Source organism: Dermochelys coriacea, chromosome 1 (assembly GCF_009764565.3).
Source record: "Dermochelys coriacea isolate rDerCor1 chromosome 1, rDerCor1.pri.v4, whole genome shotgun sequence".
Classification (NCBI taxonomy): Eukaryota; Metazoa; Chordata; order Testudines; family Dermochelyidae; genus Dermochelys; species Dermochelys coriacea.
In genome coordinates, this window is record NC_050068.2 from 324,286,344 (window position 1) to 324,311,570 (window position 25,227).

General features: G+C 43.2%; 1 protein-coding gene across 1 annotated transcript in view; it reads right to left on the reverse strand.

Annotated features, from left to right (window-relative positions):
* ABCD2 (ATP binding cassette subfamily D member 2) overlaps positions 1-25,227 on the reverse strand; it is a 64,860-nt gene that overhangs the window by 13,170 nt on the left and 26,463 nt on the right. The window contains exon 7 of the mRNA XM_038392493.2: positions 6,187-6,332. Coding sequence (XP_038248421.1) covers positions 6,187-6,332 — 146 coding nt within the window. The remainder of the gene's footprint in view (positions 1-6,186; positions 6,333-25,227) is intronic.

Here is a 25,227-nt window from a genome sequence, read left to right on the forward strand (position 1 = left end):
ATGATAATGCTGCAAAGTCATGAACTAGTTCCACTTGCTTAGTAGTTCATCAGTCCCTGAGCCGACAAAACTGGGCAAGCACAAGGCAGGTTACAACAGGTATCTGGGGATTTTATAATGTAATAAACTGATCAGTGTGCCCCAGGCTGCAGTGCTACTGACAGTTGCTAAATATGTACACATTTTGACCCAGGATGGCGAGTTAAAGCTCTACAGATCCATATTTACTTTTTTTTTTCTTTTTTTTTTTTAATAAAAACCTCTTTAATCTAGATTACTGGCCATGTCTTTTCAGCATCAAATGCTAACCATGGCTTTATTTATTATTTCTAATATATTTTATGTTTCTATTCATTCTATTCCTGAGCACCTTCACAGTGTTGTAGTGTGGGCTTTATAAATAAACACAGTATTAGATTCCCCTAGCTGAGTAGACACTGTCAGTGTCCTTTTTGTGGATCTGGGACCAAATCCAGCAGTAGTATAAATTAACTGGCTATTATAAACTGGTTAGAAAACAAGGGTAAGTGCCCCTCATCTGATATGTGAGGCAAACTTGCAGCCAGGCCAGGGTAACTTACTCTTTTTGTGGATACAGACTAACACAGCTGCTACTCTGAAACCTGTCAGCTGTCCTGACTCACTGCTCCAACAGAATCTGCAGTGACTCATCACTCAGTATGCTGCAGCAGCCTATCCCTGAGCAAGACCCAGGTCAGATAACCCCCAGGTACAGATATTTCACTGACCCTGCAGAGCTGCAAGTCAGTCTGTGCAACAGCACTTCCTGGCCAGGAACCCTTCTGCTGCTTTGCAATATTATTTGGGCCCTACCAAATTCATGGTCCATTTTGGTCAATTACATGGTCATAGGATTTTAAAAATTGTAAATTTCACAGTTTCATATATTTAAATCTGAAATTTCACAGCAGGCTGGGAGGGGGGTGGTCACAAGGCTGTTATAGGAAGGTCAGGGTATTGCCACCCTTACTTCTGTGCTGCTGCCTTCAGAGCTGGGTGACATACCATACCATGCTGTCCTCACTTCTGCATTGCTACTGGTGGCTGTGCTGCCTTCACAGCTTGGCTACTGCCCAGCAGCTGCTGCTCTCCGGCCGCCTAGCTCTGTGAAATCTGGTCTCCCCTACAATAGCCAGATTTCATGGGGGAGATCAGATGTCATGGTCTAGGACATGTTTTTCACGGCCATGAATTTGGTAGGGCCCTAAGTACTACAGATTTCCTAGGCTTCCAGCCTGCTCTTGATCTGGCTCCTGTTCCTTCCCCCCCCAGCCTTATCCCAATCTACTTTAGCCTGGTTCATGCCTTGCCCTGATCCTGCTCCAGGTTTGCATTAGCCTCCTGACCCCCAGACCCTTGGACTGACTCCAATCTGGCATCAACTCGTTTTCTGAGTGTGATCCTGATTTGGCTTGTCCATGGACTCTGACCCTAGTTCTGACCCCCAGTCTGTCCATGGGCCATGGTTTCAGAGTGGCCCAATCCTAACCCCACGTCCAGCTACCATGCCTGACCATGTAAAACCCAGAGCCTGACAAGTTGGTGTGGAGAACAATGATGTGGATAGCAAATTCAGCCCCTTGCCTAAGGGAATGCATCTCACACTGGGAGTTGTCTGCTGGCACCAGAGCTGAATTTGGATTTAGGAATGTTCAGATTCAATCAGCATAAATTAATTTATTGGGGAGGAAAAGAAATGGTTTTTCTTGTACCCGCTGGTTAGTTGAGTTTCCCGTTACATCCTGCTTCTGCCCCATAGAGAGTAAGTTACATGTGGATAGTACATCTATTAAATGCCAAATCTGGGCAAGTTATTTTTCATTCTCTTACACCCACTTTGACTCATTTTAGGCCAAATCTTAGTCCCGGTGCAGCAAATGGAATTCCTGCTATTGGCTATAATGGGAATAGGAATTGGCCTCTGGGAGGAAGTGTGTGTGCAGGAGGGGGTGCAGGCTGCGAGTTTACATCACCATTGAATATGGTCCAGAGACTTCCACAGCAGTTGCACCCGCTGGGCCAGATTTTGATTATATATATATTTACTGAGGTAAATCTGAAGTAACTCTACTGAAGACAATGGGATTATTCTGGTATAAATCAGATCAGAATCAAGCTTGCTTACTCTAGGCTGTATTTAGCTCTCAACCCTACCTCTAGGGAGTGGAGCACAAATCCTTACAGCACCTTATTATGTGTATCCAGCAATCACAGACGATTAAAATATAGACAAACTGTAAATTCCTCAGGGCACAGCCCAAACAGAGACATAATACAGCAAGGGTTGGGAAAAAAAAGGAATGGGATGTGAAAGACAAGAGGGTCAACAACAACAAATAATGAGAAATGCTGTTTGTTATAGATATACATCTTGCTCCTTTTCTTAAGGATAATAAAAACATGTAAATTGTCTAAATAGCTTGCAGATATTCCACAGGTCTTGCTAGAAATTGGCTAAACTAATAATGATTACATGAGGGCCTGTTGGGTAAAGTAATGTGTATTTTTAAAAAAGGTATATAATGTCTATTAACATGCACATATGCAAAATGTACGTAATACATATAAAAGTACACATATTTTGATTGCCATCCTTCTCCTGCACCCTTTGTATGTTTGTCTTGTGGAGAGGAAGGAAGCGGGGAAATGGAACAAACAAGCTGTGAGTTTATCATGGCTCTGACTTTTTTGCTGCTATGTTATAACCCGTTCCTGGTCCCTTTGTCTGCTTAGATTGCAAACTCTTTGGGACAGGGACTTTTCTTACCATGTGTTTGTGAAGCACCTTGTGTAGTGAGGCCCTGACCCTGTCTGGGGCATCCGAGTACTCCTGCAATAAGACTAATTATAATATTGTCATTTGAATTATTTGTATAAAGCATGTATTCAAATCTGAGGATAGAAAGTCAGGCAGGAGAGCAGGAATAGAGGGCAGTGATGAAAGGCTGACTGAAAGCCCTCCAGCCTCAGAAGCAAGAGACCAAGACCTTAATTCTGGGTCTTCCACTTGGTAGTATATAGCACTATCGGTAGTGGCTGCTCTTTAGGTGCAGCATCGTTACTGCTTTATTATGGTTTATTACAACAATCTGTAACTCCACTAGCCCTCCCCACATTTTTTTTGTCCTGTGACTGCAGAAGTGTTAATGGGCCACTCCATTTGAATAGTCCCTTAGAACAGTGGTTCTCAAACTTTAGCAACCCGAGGACTCCCATTGTCATTTACATTTTTTCAGGGACCCTTAAGCACCCCTGCTCAATCCTTGCCCTACCCCAAGGCCCTGCCCCCTGCTCTCCCTCACCCTCACCCACAGGCTGGGGCAGGAGATTGGGGTGCAGGAGGGGGTGAGGGGTGCGAGCCCTGGATGCAGGGTGCAGGCTCTGGGCTGGGGCAGGGAGGGGGTGAGGGCTCTGGCTCCCAAAAGCAACTGGCACATCCCTCTCTCATCCCTAGGCATGGGGGACAGGAAGGTCTCCGTGCACTGCCCCTGCCCACAGGCACTGCTCTCGCAGCTCCCATGGGCCGCAGTTCCCAGCCAATGGGAGATGTGGAGTTGGCACTCAGGGTGGGGGCAGCATGTGGAGACCCCCTTTCACCTCTGGAGCCTGAGGGATATGCCTTCGCCCTGTGCACTGCCGGACTTTTAGCATGCAGGAGGTGCTGGGAGGGAGGGGGAGGAGTTGATCAGCGGGGCCCCAAGTTTGAGAAATGCTGCCTTAGAATATGGGCTAACTACCAATGCTAAATAATCTGTTCCACCTTGTATTTAGCTGTGAGGCTCTGAGTAACCTACCCAGACCTGAAGAGCTCTGTGTAGATCAAAAACTTCTCTCTCACCAATGGAACTTTGTCCAAAAAAACATATTACCTCACCCAATTGGTCTCTCTAATTAGCTGCATGTGTTCAGATAGAGCAACAAGCAATTCATACTGGTGCATGCAGAGATGATGCATGGGGGGGGGGGGCATGCAGGGGTGAAGAACCCCCCAGATTGGCCTGCCAGGAGCAGGGAGGGAGAGAGGCTCTGTCCTGATCTCCTTGCGCCTCCCCCTCTTCTGCTCCCCCTGGCATGTTTGGCTGCTCTCCCTGGCAGCCAGAACTGGGCGGAAGCAGGATGGAGCCACTTCTATCTGAGAGAGCCTGGCTGGGAGGCAGTGGCAGCTGCTGGGGACAGGGGCCGAGCATGCTGCGTGGAAGAGGGGGATCCAGCTCGCTCAGTCCCTGTCCCTGTCAGAAGGATCTGGATGGAGAGCCAGGCTCTCTCAGGCAGAAGCAGCTCTGTCCCACTCCCCACTCCCCGCCCAGCTCTGTCCCACTCCCCACTCCCCGCCCAGCTGCCAGGTAATGTGGGGAGAGCATGGCGGCCCCGGGCTGGGCAGGGTGTGTGTGGGGTCACTGGGCAGAGGAGACGTGGGGCGGTCACATGTCCTCCCCTTTACATTGTGTCCCATCACATATTGGGAGGCATGAGTCGTCTATGGTTGAAGGCCTTGTTTCTTTTCCACAGACCTCAGAAAAGCGTTGGCACCCTATGAACATACACCATGCGATGGCTTATTGCTATTATAGCACAGATGCTTGATATGAAATGTCTTTCTTTTAGAAAATATTTCTAAAACTGCTATTTGGAAAAGTGCCTAACGTATCCTTCCACTATGAAAAAGAGTTCATAGTGGAAAGATAGCATAAAAAAAAAGCAGGGGAAAAACATAGATCCATCCTTCATATTCAGCTCCGACTTTATTTATTGTGTTTTGGGTTTATTTTTAAAATTACTTCCTCCCCACCTCATCCCCAGGGCCCATTCTGCTGCTGCCCACAACAGCCACAGCTTAGCTGCTTTCACTGCTTCTGTTTTTGGTCCCACCTTCCATTACAAAAGGTAAATTGGGACTTAATATAGTTATCATTTTAAATTCTCGATTCAGTTAATTAGGCCCTCTGACTCTTCTGCATCTACCTCTGGCTAACAGGTTTTGTCTTCTGGTAAAATGTTTCCTGCTGTGTGTTATATTAACAGACGTGAATGTTGAATGTGAATGGAGATGAAAGTAAATTTACTTTGATTTTATTTTCTCATATTTATCCAATCAGGGCAATGTCCCAAAAACCCAAAGGACAGAACCATCATGGCTTTTAGGTCACACAATCATTAAATTCTTCACGTCGGAAATGTTAACCTAGGTAAAAATATGAGTGCAGGATTGTGAAAAATGGGATAAATACAGAAAATATTACACACATGGACATAAGTGATTACTAACGTTATACTCAGGAACTATTACTATCCACACTCCACAGTGCCACAGAAAGTCGCCAATACAATATGTTTTTCAGAAAAAAAAAAAAAAACAATATCCTGGTCTTTTAGCAACGAAATGGACTCCCAGGCAGGAATTAGAATTCAAAACTAGCCTTCAGTTTCCTACTGCCTGAGCCACTGGGGATGAACTACGCTGTGATACAGTTGGTCTCCGAGAGTATGAATTACTGCACCTAAAGTACCTCCCCCTAAAGGAGCACCAACTCTAGCTGCACAACCTACTCTCCTACAGCCTCCTCCTGAGTATCCTTCTGCTTTTTTAAACACTAGTAGTTCTGTCACAAATCAGTTACTAAAGCACACTACAAAGGGAGTCAATTCAAAACTACAGATAAGGGATTGGTGGGACCAGAACTATGAAAATAATCTATAGGAAAACACAACAGAACAAAAAACATATTGACACCAGTGCTCCAGCTCCCTAGATACAACAGGAGACATTAATATCTTGACATTTACTGCGCTGAGGTATTTACAGTGTCCCCTATTCTTAGAATGAGGAATACTGGCAATACCATAGTAACTTATACTGCAAGTGGTAAACATGATGGTTCTAAGGGCACTCACTGTAGTTTAGTTACTTTTAACTAGGTCAGTCTGGGGATGCTTGTAGAAAATACTACTTAAAACATGCCTACTTTCATGAAAGCCTTATAGGAGATATAACTGATAGTTGACAATGAATTTAATTCTCCTCTCACTTGCATCTTGTGGAGTCAATGGAGCTGCAATGTTTTAAAACAGGCGTGAGAAAGAGAATTGGGCCCAATATTTTCATAATATTACACTAACATGTATGCCTGCGAAATGTTCAATTATTTACTAAAATATAGGATTTACCTCCTTCTCTTTGAACTATGTGATACAGATGAACAATGTGCAGGATACATTCCAGATCCTGGTCTTGATATCCTTTTTCATGCATGTCTTCCACTGAGTCTGGATAAATGACTTGATCACGTAGTGTTCCAATGGACATGTAGGGCCTGTAAAATGACAAAATGAAACTAGTAATCTACACCAAGTCACTTCTCTGCCCTCTTATTTAGTACATCTTGCTGATGTTCTGTGAGCAGGGTATAATGCTTTAAACACTGTTTCTAAAACTGTAATTATCTGTGGATACACTGTGGGTGTATGTTTTTCTAAACTCACCCTGGGGACAATGCATTGTTTACATAAAAACTGATTACACTGCAGCAACATGCATAATATTAGCATGAAAACAACATGATAGTTAAAGCCGAATAAACATTTCATGACCTAGTCTGAATCCATGTTTGGGGGGGGGAGGGGCAGGGAAAGATACTTCATACTGTTTTGCATATGTTTTGGTTTTAGATTTTAAAAGTTTAATTCAACATATATCTCAAAAGGAAACTACAATAAAAACTTAGCACAGGTGAGATTCTGCATCTCTTAGAAGTGAAACACAGAATTCACAGGCCAGAAGGAAGGTGCGACAAAGTCATCTTTTCACCCTCTCTATCCTGAACAGGTTTTGAGGATGGGGAACAGCAGCCCCAGGCAGAAGCAATGGATTCTTCCTAAGAGTGGGGGGTCCACGAGACCCTGCCCCCCTCTGTGGCCCCGCTTCTGCCCCTCTTCTTCCCCCCCCCCCCCCCCGAGGCCCAAGAACAGCCCCTGGTCCATGTTCACTCCCCCCAGGTCAGGTGGAGGGTCTGCAGATCCTCAGAGTGGCCCGTGCAGCTCTTACCCAACGCAACTCGGCCTGGGGGCAGGGCCTCAGTGGCCAAAAAGCAGCAGCCTGGCCATGGTAAGAGCCATCTGGGCAGCTGTGGGGAGCCATAGACCCTCCGTCTGCCCTGGGCAGAGGACACGGGGGGGGGCGGGCGGGGGGGGCCAGGGGCTACTCTTGGGTCCCCCCATCCTGAGCAGACGGAGTGTCCATGGCTCCTCACAGCGGCCCGGGCTGCTCTTTCCAGGGCTAGGCTCCAGCTTCTGGCCTGGCTGGAGGGTGGAGCCTTGGGGGGGGGGGGGGGGGGAAGAGGAGGGGCAGGGGGCTGGGCCTGTGGAGAAAAGTGGGAGGGCCGTGGCCCCTTGGCCCCCATAGCCCCAGGCAGCTGTGGACACCTGAGCTAGCGCTGACTCTTTGGATTGGCCTAGGGGCAGGTGCCAGTACTGCCCAGAATCTCTGCAATGCTTTGGTCAAGGGTTGCCAACCCTCCCTGAATGGCTGGGAGTTTACCGGGATTGGCATCAATCTCCAGGTGACTACTGAAAGCAATCTTGGAGATTTTAATAGAATATTTTAAGAAAATAAATTGATGTAACGAATGCACATAATTCATACAGAAGTTCATTCATTGTTAGAACATAACAGTGTCATCTCATTGTGTTTTTTCTTCCCTTGGCAGCGTAATGACATAATACGCACTGTAAACCGGTAGTACTACCATAACTGACGCACATGTACACTCTTAAAAGTTGCCTGTTTTTTCACTGCATTTCCCCACTGAGCACTAGAAAAATTAGTTTAGCTAAGAGTTCAAAACAAAAACCCAAAACATAAATGATGGTGGGGAGGGGACAGTTGAACAGTGGCCCAGTGAAAAAGAAAAAAGTATTTTTGCTGTTTTAATGACCAATGATGCAAAGAAAATGCATTCAAAAACTGGCTTCACAAAATTGACATGGTTACAGCAGAATGCATTCTGTGTTGGCAGCTTTAAGGTAAAAACATAAAATTTAATTAAGTATTTAAGTATGAAGGTTTAAAGTTTCAAGCCTTTCCCTTTTGTTGCTCTGTAGCTAGCTTGATATTGTGAATGGGTTAAACAGTACAATTAGTGACATTACATCATGTTGGGAAAAAAATTCTTCCACAATAGCTTCAGTCAGAGTTGGCAGAGTGTGGCCCCACTGCTGATACGCCACCACTCCCATTTCCCCCATACCCCTTAAGCTTGGACTTATACGGGAGTTCTCAGAGAACAGCCTTACAATTGTCTCTGCAGTGCCTATGTTGGGAGAATCTGCCCCTACCTGGATTACTGGTGTTCAGGGCCCTTTTATGCTGCTACTTCAATTTTATCTGGTGTAAAGGAGCTGGAGCAGGGGTGAGGATCTCACCCCATATTATGGGTGTAGCTATGGATGGGCTATGGCCCACCCAATTAGCACCCAGAGCCACCCAAATCTGAGCCTGTGGAAATGCCAAACTTAAGTACATTTATTAACATGCTTTTAAAAGATGTATTTATTTTAACCATGCACCCTGAAGGCAGCAGCTCAGATATTGGACAAATATGCTATTTTTAAAATATGTAGCAGACTTTGGCCAATCAAAGACAAAGTTACTGTGATGCACTATTTGGGTGGGATATTCTCTCTTATACAACAAATTATGTGCAAGCAGCATTTCACTGAAAGGTTGTGGCCATGTGGTACAAATCTGCTATAAGTCCCAATTGTTTCCATATACCAACTTTATTTTACATATACAAACTGAAGAAACTCAAGGTCTAATATAAATGATTTGCTCTGATTTCAGACCTTTATTCACTGCTTGTCCACTATAGGTAGGGGCCCACTCAAATTTCCATTTCTAGATATAACATTGCCACACATGTACAAATGCAACCATCAGATTTGTGTTTGGTATGTAATTGTTACAACAACATTTGAAGACTAAAGGAAAATTACATAACATGTTGAAGGGACAAGTATTTTCTTATGACTTGTTTATTTTTGATTCATCACTGAGAGAGTCTTAAAATACCCATTCTGTTTTTGGAGCTGATTAAGGAAAGTACTTATGCATGTGCCTAAGTTTAAGCACAAGGGTAGTATTCTTGACCTCAGTGGGACTAAGTCTGGTGCTTAAATATCTTCCTGAATCAGGGCCATAATTGTTTATTGCGGGCATCTATACAAGTCCCATCACTGTAGAATTTGGCTGCACTGATTACTGCTTAGGAATGAGGCAAAATTCTAGGGGACCGAATGGCTCGGCAGCAGTTCTGCGGAAAAGGACCTAGGGGTGACAGTGGACGAGAAGCTGGATATGAGTCAGCAGTGTGCCCTTGTTGCCAAGAAGGCCAATGGCATTTTGGGATGTATAAGTAGGGGCATAGCGAGCAGATCGAGGGACGTGATCGTTCCCCTCTATTCGACACTGGTGAGGCCTCATCTGGAGTACTGTGTCCAGTTTTGGGCCCCACACTACAAGAAGGATGTGGATAAATTGGAAAGAGTACAGCGAAGGGCAACAAAAATGATTAGGGGTCTAGAGCACATGACTTATGAGGAGAGGCTGAGGGAGCTGGGATTGTTTAGTCTGCAGAAGAGAAGAATGAGGGGGGATTTGATAGCTGCTTTCAACTACCTGAAAGGGGGTTTCAAAGAGGATGGCTCTAGACTGTTCTCAATGGTAGCAGATGACAGAACGAGGAGTAATGGTCTCAAGTTGCAATGGGGGAGGTTTAGATTGGATATTAGGAAAAACTTTTTCACTAAGAGGGTGGTGAAACACTGGAATGCGTTACCTAGGGAGGTGGTAGAATCTCCTTCCTTAGAGGTTTTTAAGGTCAGGCTTGACAAAGCCCTGGCTAGGATGATTTAACTGGGACTTGGTCCTGCTTTGAGCAGGGGGTTGGACTAGATGACCTTCTGGGGTCCCTTCCAACCCTGATATTCTATGATTCTATGAAAACAATTCCCATTTGGAAGAAGTTGCCATACAGAAAATGAGAAGCAGAAAATATTGATTTTCCCCCACTATAGTGACTTATGAAGAACAAGCTGATATACAACCTACTGCCCTTTGGTATTTCCTCTCATAAGCACAGCGATGTTAACAGTGCTGTTGGCACAGTGCAAGGAACAGAGTTTGTTAGTTAACTAGAATTCCCCAAACAGCTGGGCTCCAGATCATATTGTATCTACTCAGGTGGCTTAGGTCCAGTCCTGCATCCATTGGGCCAGATCCTCCAGTGCAGCCAAGCTGTGATCAGTGCACACTGAGGCAGGTTAGTAAATGTAATTTTGAGCCACCCTGCTTCCAGCCTAAAGGCTGTTCTTTGCTGAGCTGTCTACTGTGTCAAGGATTGCAGCAGTCAAGGATGCCTGGTGACAGGTCCATGCAGGCCAGGTCTCTTTGCTGGGGGACCAGGATAGGTGGCATCAGTTCTGTTCTGGGGAATCCTCAGCAGACTGTATCCACTGGGTTTGTGCTACCAGAGGATTGCAAAGCCCAAGATCTGACCCTTTGACTTCAGTGGTACTCAGATTAAAAAACCTTTATTATTCTGTCTGTAATGAGTTTCTTCAGTTGGTTGCCTTAGTACTGAGGCAAGGCTCATCTACCTCTAGTTCCTGGCACCAACCTGGGCTTCATTCAAAAACATTTACTGCCTTGTACAGACACTGGTACAGATTAGATTGATATTAATTGGGCCAAATTGTCCTAACGAATGCACTTGTAGAGGGCTGATATCCCCCTGCCTGCCTATCACCATCTTCTGCTCTCTGGGATGTTGTTGACGCAGCCTGTGGGTGATCTATGAGATACTTGGGGGTGCAGGCAGGGCCTGCGTAGAATCTAGTGAGCTACAAAACACTGTCCCCTACATTCTGTGTAGAAATCCTGGAGGAAGTCGTTATAGCTGGGAGCTATATTAAACTCCCTCTGGGTTCTCTTTAGCTGCTGCTGCTGATCTGCCAAAATCAGTACAGTTCCTGTTAGAGCTGTGGCACCAGGGGCAAGAGGACCCAAAGGAGTAGTGAGGTGGGGCCAGCAGTAGTGAGCTCCAAGTAAACATCCCTTGCCTCTGTGAATTGCTGTTAACTGTTAGTTTTACAGTGCCCAGAAGTATGGGCAACCCCTTCTCTGCAGACTCCAGGATCTATGGGGCTGGCAAGTCTCACCCAGGCAAACTCTAGGGACCCCACATGGACTTTAAGGAGAAAGTTTACAGAAAGCTGCAAAGTTATTCTTTAAAAGTTTTTCTGTCTTCAAGGCCTCCTCCCATGGGAGTCTTTTCAGTAGGGGGTGGTCTAACCCACTGATAGGATGACACTGATCAGACCACACTGCAGGGTAAAGGGAAAGAATTTTATGACACTAACAGTATCGACTTCCAGGACTAAGTCTCTGTATAGTTTTACATTTATTAATGGTATTGGCCTAGGCCTCAATTGCATTTTCTGTAACAGTGCTGGCAATGGTGTTGTCCTGTTTACACTAGTATAGCAGTTCCCAAACTGTGGGGCGCAATTCCAAATGGGGTCATGACCTCAGCAGATGGGGTCATGGACATCCCTCATGTGTGGAGGATGTCAGTTTGCCTGGAACAGCATGACCTTGTGTAATGCTGACAGACCCTAGTCATCGGCGGGCGGGTTTGAACCTGGGACCTCTGAAGCTTAGTGCATGAGCCTCTACTGCATGAGCTGAAAGCCAACTAGCTATTAGCTAAGGCTGTAGAGCAGATTCATTCTTCTCTCTAAGTGGTCTCAGTACCACTAGCTGGGACAGAACACCACACCCAGAAAGTGCATGGGTTACACTTGCATGTACAGTGTATAATGAGCTCACAATGCATGGAGTATATCACTTAAAAATGGCAACCTCCACACAGTGTGATCTCACATGCAATGTAGGTAAAGGTCATGCTGAGAGGACACCACCACGTTGTAGAGCAAAATGGCTAAGTCACATGCGGGTCCCAATCTGGTAGGCCCCCTCACTAGCATGACCTCACACATACCATATGTACAAGGTCACGCTGCTCTTCAAAATGGCATCCTCTGTGCTTTCTGGGGCCATAGGAGGAAATAATTAAAATGGGGTTGTGTCAAAAAAAAGTTTGGGAATCGCTATACTAGCATTTAATTAAAGTTACTGTTTTCAGCACCAGCTTTTTGGAGTGGGGGAGGCAGGGAAATATGAATTGTTGACAACCACTTAGTCATTTTCCTACAAGACCATTGATGGTATTTTCATCCTCTGGATAGAGGACTTAAACTGCCTTATAGGTTTCCACCACAACTTCAACAAACACCAACCGTCCATTAAACTCTCTCTGGAACACTCCCACACTAGCATCAACTTCCTGGACATGACAATCAGCTTCAACAATGGAACCCTACGGACAACAATATACAAAAAACCCCTGGATCACCACACTTATCTTCATATATCCAGTAACCACCTCAAACACATCAAGAAATCTGTTGTCTACAGCCAAGCACTCAGATACCACAGAATTCACTCCAAGGAGAAAGGCCGGGATATACACTTTAACACACTCAAATCCATGCTGACCAAACAAGGATACTCCACCAGAGAAGTGGCTTGTATCATGGAATGGGCCATCCAAATACTCTGAGAGAACCTGCTTCAATACAGAAATAAAAGCCCCTAGCTGTCACCTACCACACTAGAACCCATATGGGGTATCAAACAACTACAACCTATTCTTGATGGGGACCCCATCTTGAAAGAAATCTTTCCTGAATTCCCCACATCTGGCCTTCAAACAATCCCCAACCTCTCCAAGCTCTTCATCAGAAGGTATCTCCCCACAGACCAAGGCACAAAAACTCAAAGCAGCACCAGACCCTGCCAGAACAATAGATGTAAAACCTGCAGACACATCTCCACTGTTACAGTGATCAACAACCACCACAACACACCTTTCAAGATCCATGGGTCCTACACATGCCTTTCACAATATGTGGTGTACTTCATCCAGTGCACTACATGCCGAAATAGCAACCATGTGGGTGAAACCAAACAATCACTATGTTCTCAAATGAGCTCACACAGGAAAATGATAAAAGACAAAAGCACCACATCACCTGTGGGGGAACACTTTTCACAAAGTGATCACTCTGACCCATCAGTTCTCATCCTCAAAAGGAAACCTGCACAACACTTTCAAAAGACTAGTCCAGGAGCTTAAATTCATTACTCTGCTAGACATCAAAAATTGTGAACTGAATAGACACACTGGATTTATGGCTTATTACAACAATTGGTTACCCACTAACCAAAGGTGAAAGTAAGCCAGTATGGGCTGGTACGGCATACTGGTAAGAAAGTATGCCACTGGTAAGGGCCAGTACACAGCCAATGTTAAAGCGCTGCTGTGGCGGGGGCTGCTGACGGGGGGAGGGGAGGCAAAAGGGGCAGCTGCCCCAGGACCCAGCGATTTAAAAGGGCCCAGGACTTCCAGCAGCGGCCGGAGTCCCAGGCCCTTTAAATCACTGCCTGAGCTCCAGGGTAGCAGTGACGGTGGCCGATAGCCCAGGGCTATGGCAGCGGTTTAAGGGGCCTGGGGCTCTTGGCTGCTGCCAGCACCCTGAGCCCTTTAAATCGCTGCTGGAACCCCGGGTGGCACAGGCCAGGCAGTGCTGAAGTCTGGCTGGGGGAGTCTGGCCCCAACCCTGCCCCTTCCATTCGAGGTTCCATCCCTTCCAGGAGTCCAGAGCCACCCCCACCCCCCCCCCCAGGACCCCAGTCACCCTGTGTACCAGATGAAGTGAGCTGTAGTTCACGAAAGCTTATGCTCAAATAAATTTGTTAGTCTCTAAGGTGCCACAAGTACTCCTTTTCTTTAAGTCCTTTAAATTACTTTCACCCTTGCCACTAACCCCTTCTTTTTGTCCTATAACTGCAGAGGTCTTAACAGGTCACTCTAGCTTGAATAGTCCCTTATAATATGTGCTAACTACTGCTGAATTGGAATTAATTTGCAAACTGGATACAATTAATTTAGGCTTGAATAAAGACTGGGAGTGGATGGATCATTACACAAAGTAAAATTATTTCCCTATGTTTATTCTCTGCTGGAAATGGCCCATCTTGATCATCACTACAAAAGGTTTTCCCCCCTCCGCTCTCCTGCTGGTAATAGCTCACCTTACCTGATCACTCTCCTTACAGTGTGTATGGCAATACCCATTGTTTCATGTTCTCTGTGTATATAAATCTCCCCACTGTATTTTCCACTGAATGCATCCGATGAAGTGAGCTGTAGCTCACGAAACCTTATGCTCAAATAAATTTGTTAGTCTCTAAGGTGCCACAAAGTCCTCCTTTTCTTTTTACTTACACTAAATAATCTGTTCCAATTTGCATTTTCCTGTGAAGCTGGGAGTTCCTTTCTCAGACTTGAAGAAGAGCTCTGTGTGACTCAAAAGCTTGTCTCTCTCACCAACAGAAGTTGGTCCAATAAAAGATATTACCTGACCCACCTTGTCTCTAATATCCTGGGACTGACACAGCTACAACTACATTGCATACAATGAAAGAGGTAGTTAACTATATGCATTTATTTGACTACTATGTAACAAATTAATTTAAAACAATATATAAGTTTCCTAAGTAATATTGTGTTACATTTGTATTGCACCTTCCATCTCACCATCCCAAATTTCAGTTCCTGAAATTATTTTACCCACTCCTGAAATGCAACCATCTCTGGGGTTGAATACATCAACAGTACTAGGGCACAGCAATAGAACCCTACAGTTTAGATCAAGAAGTGAACAAGAAAGTTAATTAATTGAAAGTGCAGGGAGGATTTAGATAGGTAGAATGTAATTAGCCAAACTATAATTTGGCTAGGACACTGGGGAGAATACTCTAATCTTGCAAATAATGCCAAGGGATCTTTAATGACCACAAGCTCTCAGGGCTTCAGTTTCAACTCACACCTGAATGACTGCATTCCACACCAGGACACTGATCTCAAAACATCTACAGTCTAAGTTTTACACTATGCATGAGGGTGATGAAGTCTGAGAGGGGACAGGATGAGGAAGAACAAAAGATGCAGCAAAATGATTACATGGTTACTCAGTTTAGACATTTTTTTTTTAAAATACTGCTTGCATTACTGTTATGCACAGCTCAAAAAGACACTGTTTGTAATGGCTATTGATCTCTCCAATCACAGGGTTAGCATATAGCCGCTGTGTTACCAAAGGAGGAGTAATGCTGGTCCATAAGGTATGACAGGATAGAAAGGCTGTACTCCAGTCCGACTGTACTAGCATTTTCTAAGTCACTGTCTTGAAGTGTGGAGGGCCTTGTCAGCATAGATGTTGTCAGGGTAGCAGGTGAAGAAAATCCATGTTTGGATGCCTGGAAATTCCTATTCCAAACCAGAAAAAAATAACCCATATCTTCAATACTGCATTTAAAAATACTTCCTGAATGTATTCAGGGTTTTTGTTTTACATGGAAGTTCAAAACAGTTTAAGGTAAAATGTGTTTATAGAATGGATTAAGTATTCTAAACAACCATAATCTTACCATAGAAAATTATTGTAACTGAATACATGTTGATAATTTCTGAGATAAACTGAATGGTTCACAGTCCTAATTAAAAGCAGCATGCAGTAATTAATGCACTTAAAGTATATTTTAATTAAGTGGCTTGTACTGGAGTGTGACAGAACTCATTCCAAATGAAAAGGTAGAGCACGCAGGAGACCTGATTTCAGAAGTGATCAAGGCTACTTTACCTTTATTGGCAGGAGCTGCAACTGTCACAGAAATGCTCCGTCTTGTATGGGGAAGAGGCAAAAGCAGCACAGTTTGCATCATTCTGTCACAACTCTGTGCAGCTGACTCAGATTGATATAATCTTGGATGTTTTGGCTAGCCATACATCACCCATGAATGATTGCAACTATGACATCAAATGGGGGCTGTTGCTCAGAAGGAAGGATTGGGTTATATAGTAAAAATAAAGGGGATGTAAAAGCCCAATAAACCCCGCCCAGATTGATGTAGGTTTAAAGTTTCTGCCTCAGGATGGTAAGAGACCCCCTTAACATAGGGATAGGGCGGGAGAGACTATGCTTGGATCTCAATAAAAGAATTACAGGTGGGATTTTTCAATAGAGTTCAGCGTTGGCTTAAATCCACTCCCAAGCGAAATCTATTATAAAAAACTCCCACTGATTTCACTGGGAGGCCCAGACCCACAAAGGTACTTAGGCACCTAAACCCAGACTCAGGTGCCTAAATCTCAGATTTAAATCTCTGAGATTTATGCATCTAAGACCCAATTTGGGCTCCACTGCAATCCATAAAACTCCTGTTGAACTCTGCAGGTGCCTAAACTCACGCAGTGAGTAAATTTTCCACAGTAAAAGTTCCCTCAGTGCCTATGCTCCTGCCTCTGGGCATGTGCACTGCTGCCTCCCTCTAGGCATCTGGGTGCCTCACTCCTGCCTGTGCCCCATAGTGAGCCACAAACTGGAAGAAGACAGCTGTTCATCCTCCTAAGTCACACGCAGAGCCCAATCTGGTAGGCCTCCTCAGTGGCAGCCTACCAGATCAGATCCATTCAAAAACAGGCTGGAAGAGGCAGTGGTGTTGCTGACCTTAGAACTTTATCCCAGGGATTTGAGTATTTGCCGGGAATGTGGAAGATCCAGGTTCAATTCCCCCCTCGTTCCCAGAGAGGGAGAAAGTATAGAATATGGGTCTCGCACCTCTCAGGAGGTTGCTCTCACCACCGAAATATTTTGACACAGGATTCCCTCACTCTCTCCTGTTGAAGGTGTTCTTCTGTGGATAAATAATGAAGCAGTAATTGGAGGCCCCAGGGTCTCCCACCTCCCAGGTGGGTACTCTAACCACTGGACTACAGAGTCATTTTCTCTGTCTCTCTGACCCAAAGACTCTAAGGGCCCAGTCCCCCTGCTCCATTCACTCTTTTATTATTTATCCACAGTGGAATGGCTTCATCGAGAGAGACTGACAGAGCACCACAGCAGAATTTCCCATAGCTCACTGGTGGCAGCACACTCACAAGAAGTGGGAGACCCCTGTTCCAAACTCCCCCCTCAGGGGCTGGGGGAGAGGAATTGAACCTGGATCTCTCACATTCCAGGTGAATACTCTAATCACTGGGCTAAAACTTGTAAGGTGTGCATCACCTCCTCCTCCAGCTGTTTTGTGGTTGCCACTTGTGAATCACTAAGCAGAGAGGGGCAGGGTTTGGCACACACCTCCGATATCAGTATCTCCCATTGGCTAGCTTAGGCAGCTCCCCACCAGAGTGCTATCTTTTGTGGATTGCATTCTAAGGTGCCTATCTCTCCCCATTCATTGTACAGGGAGCCCAGGTGCCTAACTCAGGCTTTGTGGGACACAGAGTTGTTCCTGTGATTTTATAGGTGCCTAAAGTTAAGCATTGTAGCGCTAAGCATTACAGCATCTAAATCCCTTTGTGAATCTGGGCCTGAGCACATTAGAAAATCCCAGCCTACTGCTTTAAAGTAAGGTGATGTCTGTTCCTATTCAACTCTCTGCTGGGACTAATAAGGTGAACAAAGAACAATCACAGCAGCAAAACACAACTAAGCTTTTATAAAGTTAGAGAGTCTTGAAAGAACATTAATTATGTTCCACTGCAGAAACCAATCCTTGCATAGAAAAACATGGCGCTATTTAAAAAGAAAGTAAGATAGCGGAAATGAAGATTAGTTAAATGGAGTGTTATTTAGAGAACAGTAGCCGTGGTTCATAATATATTTGATTCTACTGTATCTAGTTGAAGGGTTTAAGGGCCAGCTAAAGTTTCTACAACCCTTCTGAAGATATAAATAATTGATCTGTGCTTAAAATAACCTACACTAAACTTTCCTCTCCATACGTACAAAAGCTATCCAAGAACATCTAAATATTTCAGGTAGATCAATTACCAAAGCTGAATGTAATTAGCTTACACCCGCTAACAGTTTACAGGGTATGAAGTATAGAGCACAAAAGATATTTTCACTCTTGGTGCATATAATTAGAATCTTCTATCAAAGGCAGGAAAATCACAATAATGATTCTATGCTCTCTCTATAGAAAATGCAAGCACATTCTAGTAGAAAAGAACCTGGGAAGAAATAGTAACCAGGATTGTAAATGCATGCCTTAATTATTACTGACTTGCTGCTACCAATTAGGGGTTCTCAATCTTCATTTCACCATAACCCCCTTCTGACAACAACAACAATTATTCAGGAGGGGGAACTGAAGCCTGAGCCCACCCAAGTCCTGCTGCCCTGAGTGGAGGGGCCAAAGACAAAGCCAAGGGCATCAGCTCCAGGCAGGAGGTGTAACCTGAGCCCTGCTGCCCAGGGCTGAAACCCTCAGACTTCGGCTTTGGCCCTGGGCAGTGAGGCTCAGGCTTTGGCTTCATCCCTGGGCCCTAGCAAGTTTATGCCAGTCCTGGCAACACCATTAAAACAGGGTCATGACCCAGTTTTAGATACATGCTTTAACTACCAATTCACCATCACCAAGATCACTTACATTAAAACTAGATATCATGAAATAGCATAAAGAACTTTTTGTTAACAATTCACCAAAACTATTTTTCCATTTGGCCTGTTCATACCTCTTTATGTAAATGTATACCACAAAAGCACCCAGATCAACCTCTAGGTTCTTTAACCTAAAACACACCATATCCATATAAAATAAAGACAGGAAATGCAGCCTGAAATTACCCCAGCTTTACATAACAAGTCACATTAATCAAGCAGACAAATGAAAAAAAATTCCACTTCTCTTAAGGAAGCAGTCTTTCCATGCCTCTCCTCTCTCCCTAACAGTCCAGGAAAGTAGATGTGCCTAGTCGTAGATCATGGAGGTCAACAAATATAAGGGGTAAGGAGGAGCAAATTCCAAAGTTAAGGACGCTTCATGGATCAGTGTCATGTGAGCCATCCTCTCCCATTTTAAACAGGGATGCTCCAACTCAAGGGCCTCTGCTGATCACTATGTGACACAGTCAGTCACTCTGATTTACGAAGGTCCCAGATCATCCATCTGTGTTCGTGCAGCACAGAGGACAATGGGGTACTGGTCCTGAGGGCTCCTCAGTGGTATGATAATACAAATAATAAATAATCATAACAAGTAATCAGTTTAGGCACATCTTCAGTCTGTTTTTAAATACCGATCGCATTACTCTTGTGTGCATTTCAGAAACAATGCATTAATGGCATGGAAAATGCTGTCTAAATTTCAGTCTTAAAATTTGGCAAAATTATAAGCAAATGAAATCAGACTCTTACCATGGGAAGTGTTGGGGAACTACTAGGCAGTACTACCAGCCACACTATAATAATTATTTTATACTTAGCCACTATGTTAATTGATTATGAAAACTGTAAGTGAGCCAGTAACAGTTCCCTTTAAAGAAAACATTCCTACCACCAAATACCCTTTAATACCACAGAGACTTTGAAAAGTGAAATCTGCAGAGAATCAAAGAATCATAAAATGAAATACATTGTTTGGTGCCAAGGAATCTCACAGAGTTGCCTACTCTTCCCGTTCATGTTAGTATTCTTGACTGAGTCCTTTGGAATTTCCAGTGTTTCCTAAATTGTGTTATGGTGTCAAATTGCTACTTATCACACTACATACACAAGGCACTAGAATATGCTATTTTATATTCCGGAATAACTCAAATATGATATTTAAAACATATTTCTGAAATACTAAATAGTCCCTACTGTATTCTTCTATCAATTCAACTTTTACAGTATTTTGAAATCAACTAAAAGGGCTAGGTTGGAATGAATAACTCAAATTGAACACTGGAATTAGATTTCTCCATAGAAGCTACACCATCAAAACACTGATTGCTAATTGATTTGTTTAGAATACAAAGCTGTCCCCAACATAGATCGATAAAATCCACAACTTAACTTAACGCACTCTCTCTTGCCACCAATAGCAAGTTTTAAAAGGGTTCTCTCAGGGAAACAAACACCATTCACAGTTTAACTTTAAGCAAATGGTTACCTGCTTTTTTGAATCAGGTCCATAAATATCAGCCAGGTACTTCCATTCTTACAGTTTTATAATTTCATACACATTTGTCAAGATTAGTCTGACAATATTACTTTAAAATGTTTCTCCTACGTCTTTTTCAGATCAAAATGTTCAAGGCCTTGTTTTTCCATATTTTAAGCCAGGTTCAGTATTAAGAGGTCTCAGTCTTTTACAGATGCAAGTGAGGGTATGACAACACCACCAAGCCACAGGTGTTGAATATCATGCTTTGTTGATCACAATCCTTTAGGGAGGAGTAAGTTGAGGAAGTGAGCACAGTGATCTGATGGGTTGGCAAGACCAAGGTACCCAGGTACATCACAAGACACAGAGCAGCTGGTTATGAGAGATATTGATGGAAACACTTCTGTGACCATAGGTGGGTTTCATGACAGCTTGTGGTATTGCTGTCTCCTAAATTCAGCTCTTCTGTACCATTGGGGAAAGTATCTTGAAATAATGTAAACAGATTCTATGAATATTGGTGAACTTATTCCTGTGCAGAGGGCCAGCACATGGTCAATGCACCTTTTAAGACTCACATAAGCCTCAAAATAGGAATGATGCATGTGTCTTGTCATGTCCTTTTGTAAAGGAGTGAATTTTACCCATTAGCTGCATGTGCAGCATTGTATTTAGTCAGCCCTGTGACATGACACCACCTTATGTGTGTGTGACAGTCACTCAGTGGGTAAATGCATTTGCCTTGGTGTTCTAAAAATCAGGGCTCAAATTCTGCTGTGGGTCACAAACATAGGGAACTTGGTTTATGCACAAATTTAAGTAATTGTATGGCTTGTTAAAGGCACCAAATTGATAAGCCTGGAGAATGAAGCCCTCCACTTATCTAAAGAACAGATATAGACAGTAATAATACATGCTTCCCAACCAACATGCCTCAACTCTGTTCTGAAGGGACTACCTTTATAAGCAAGACAGTAATTAGATTGTTATGCCACCGTAATTCTTGGCCTCTCTGCTAAGACAAACTTGCCATTAAAGATGTCAATTTGTGCCAAGAAAGGAACTGGTTTCTGTGATGAAGACAAGGGTCCACTAGGAAGTGGATGGAGATGATGACCAGCCAACTGATCTAGCTTTTATTCACTACTGACCTGGGCAGGATCTGAACCAGAGGCGAAGTTCTCTGTAATTGGAGCATCCAGGGGACACAACAATACACGATTGATATTTGCAAAATAAAATATAATAGAGAGTTAGCAGTCCCCTAAGCCATCTACTCCCTAGCAGATATACATATTACCAAAAACCAAAAACACGGGTTTATACAGTGTTATATCCATGTCAGTCCCAGGATATTAGAGACACAAGTTGGGTGAGGTAATACCTTTTATTGGACCAACTTCTGTTGGTGACAGAGAGAAGCTTTCAAGCTTACACAAAACTCTTCAGCTTCTCTCTCTCACCAACAGAAGTTGGTCCAATACAAGGTATTACCTCACCCACTCTGTCTCTCTAAAATAAGGTTTGGTGATTCTATCCTAGAAGATTTGTTCTCATCATGCAACACAGAATAATCACTTGTTTCAGCTCACGAGAGTCTCCAGAATATGAAGCAGGGTTAATTTAACTGCAGGTGAGGATCGATCAGCTCATATTCTGCATGTCTATAAGCAATCCTCTAAATCCATTAATCACATGAAAGTTATCAACATAAAACTAAAAAGAAAAGGAGTACTTGTGGCACCTTAGAGACTAACACATTTATTAGAGCATAAGCTTTCGTGAGTTACAGCTCACTTCATCGGATGCATTTGGTGGAAAAAACAGAGGAGAGATTGATATACACACACAGAGAACATGAAACAATGAGTAAAACTATTTCCCCATGAAGAAAAGGAGTACTTGTGGCACCTTAGAGACTAACAAATTTATTAGAGCATAAGCTTTCGTGTAGCTGTAGCTCACGAAAGCTTATGCTCTAATAAATTTGTTAGTCTCTAAGGTGCCACAAGTACTCCTTTTCTTCATGGGGAAATAGTTTTACTCATTGTTTCATGTTCTCTGTGTGTGTATATCAATCTCCCCTCTGTTTTTTCCACCAAATGCATCCGATGAAGTGAGCTGTAGCTCACAAAAGCTTATGCTCTAATAAATTTGTTAGTCTCTAAGGTGCCACAAGTACTCCTTTTCTTTTTGCGAATACAGACTAACACGGCTGCTACTCTGAAACCTAACATAAAACTAGTCATTTTTCCTCATTTGTCTGAATCTCGTCTTACTCCAATTCATATCTCCCCAACAAGGGGACCTTTGATTTATGCAAAGAACTTTAAAATATAAACCCCAGTGCAGCATACTGAGTGTGGTTTACAATCTGGGATTTCTACAGCTCTTTGCCTATACAAAATAAAGTGCTTGTAAGCCCTACACTAATTAGTAGACTCAGTGTCTGGGTAGTAGTCAAGGCACTTTGGACAGCTTGGGAGGAAATAACAGCGAATCCAGAAAGCCAATTTTCACATCTGGAAATGAGCCCAGATAAATCTTACTCATTTTGCAAGTTACCTGCTGATCATCCATGTTCAGAAACCATGTGCAAATTAAAATCCTTTGAAGTTCACAGTTCTAAGTGAATCCTTGATAGAACTGGGCAGATCTTCCACTGACTCAGACAGGTAAAGCCCTTAACATGTACGATAAAGACAAGGCCTCTTCTGATCTAGATAAGATAAGATGGACCTTTCTTTCAGGAGGATGGGGTAGAGCAAAGCATCTCAACATCGAAGGTATCCTCTATTAATTCAGATGAAGCATAACCTGGCCTGAACAATGTCATTTGAGAACTCTCAGAATCATGTTTCAGATATTGATGATATTGTGAAGGCTGTGTCCTAGTTGATGGACATAGCAACAGGCCTGATGAACAAAATGTCTCCTTTTTTATAGGTCAGCAGAAGCCCTGTCTGACCTTAATGTATTTGCTTCAGGAAACTTTTTTTTCCCCCAAAGCAACACTCAAATAAACTAATAGCCAATTATCTAAACTAAACCTAGTTTGAAAAGGCATATGTCACTCAAAGGCTATTTCAACAACATTTAACAACAAGGCCACCATTAGTTTCAAATCAGACTACTTCCTCCTAGGCTTTAGAAATTCACCTATTTCTTTTTCAATATATACTAATGATGGCTGCTCAAATAAGGATGCTACTTTATATCAGCTGATCAATTACATTGCTTTGGTTTTCACATCTATATGATGGGTGATGACATTTAAGGACAGATTCTTATAGAGTACTATGAACACAATGAAAACTAATCTGACAAACAATGTCACTGATGAAAACTATGTTCAAAGGAGTTAGTTTTGTGTATGAAGTGATCTGAAATAATGGTGAAAAGTTAGGAAATAAAATAGGAGTGGTGGGACATCACTATTCACAAGTAGATGGGACAATGGATGATGTTAACATGGTGCTGGAATTCAGAAGAAAACGCTACATGGAATAGTCAAAGCCAATGAACCAGTTAACTCTCTCTACCCACAAAATGAGTCAGATTTACCAGAAGAGGTCAAGATTAGGTGACAGATGCTTTAGAATATTAAACACTAGTGAATCAGATGCACTTTACAATTGTTTGCAAGAACAACAGTATATAAAATAGTGGACCTGAAACGAGACAGTGTGTGTCAACATGATAATAAATGCTATAAAAAACCCTGACATTTTACATGTCTATTCACTAATGAAAGAGCAAAACAAGATCTGATTTATCTAAAATAGATAACCCACACAGTTGCCCACAGACACTTTACAACTCTCTTCTTAAAGTTACCACCTCATCATGACATTTTGTAACACTGATGCATTGCCACAGAGAAAAGCAGATAATCCAATATCTGTCAAAATATAGTGAGGATGGACTGCAATGATTGTTTAAATAAATTAAGAATTGTCTGTAAAATAACCATATTTTACATTTACTGACTACCTGTATACGCAAGGTAACACTGGGTCTTGCATTATAATTCCACACTTTTAACTTTCTGAAAAAGTTATCTTAAGACTGAAAATTTCCTTGCTTAGTCTCATCCAAGAGGTGAAATTTGGAGCCATTTGAGGAAAAATCACTTCAGACATTTGGGTTACTCTTTCTTCTGTCCTAAACCCTTCAGTATCTCGGTAGTTGATGCAATTTTATTTAGTAGCCAAGGAGAATTTTAGAACACAGAAGGAGAAACACCAGGGAACAAAAGCTTGTCATGGAAATCAAGATAATACAGCAGAAACAGAAAAACTGGAAGAAAGGACATAAAAGTTTCAAGAGAGCTCTATGGAACAGAATGGGCAAAATGTGCTATAATCCTGAGCTATAAAACAACAGCAAAATATAGGTATGTAAACCTGAGTAGATGAAAGACAAGTAGTGGACAATACCATCGGTGAATCTTTGGTTGTTTCCATTTTAAAGATTTACAAGCCTGGTGTTGAAGGAAAAGGCTTAACATTAGAACACAGATCAAATTTCTGATTATTACCATCTTGCTAGAGAGGTACTGGAGGAAGGGAGAATTATGAAAGTAGACTCTGATGCCGACGGATATGAAAGTAGTCATGTAAAGTTTCTATATAATACCAGAAGACTGTGCACAATGAAAGAGGGAATATATGTAGTAATGAAGAAACACATTCCTCATACAAAAAAGGCCTGATTTACACTGGAAACTACGCTGGATATGAGACATAGTAGCATGGGATGTGAAAATCTGAGCCTAACTGATTAAGAATGTGGTTCTGAGAGGTGGTTTGTGTAGTGGTCCCTCGCTCTTGAGTGGGGAGGGAGGCCACTCCATCTCACTACAGGCAGACTGCAAGTCACATTTCGTAGGGGAAACTCTGGCCCTTTGCAGGGGGCTAGGGTTGCCAACATTCTAATCACACACAACTGAACACCCCTGCCTGCCCTTCTCTGAAGCCCACCCATGCTCTGCCCCTTCTGATGCCCCCCAACCTGCTCCATCCCCCCTCCCTCTGTTGCTCATTCTTCCCTACCCTCACTCACTTTCACTGAGTGGGGCAGGGGAATTGGGT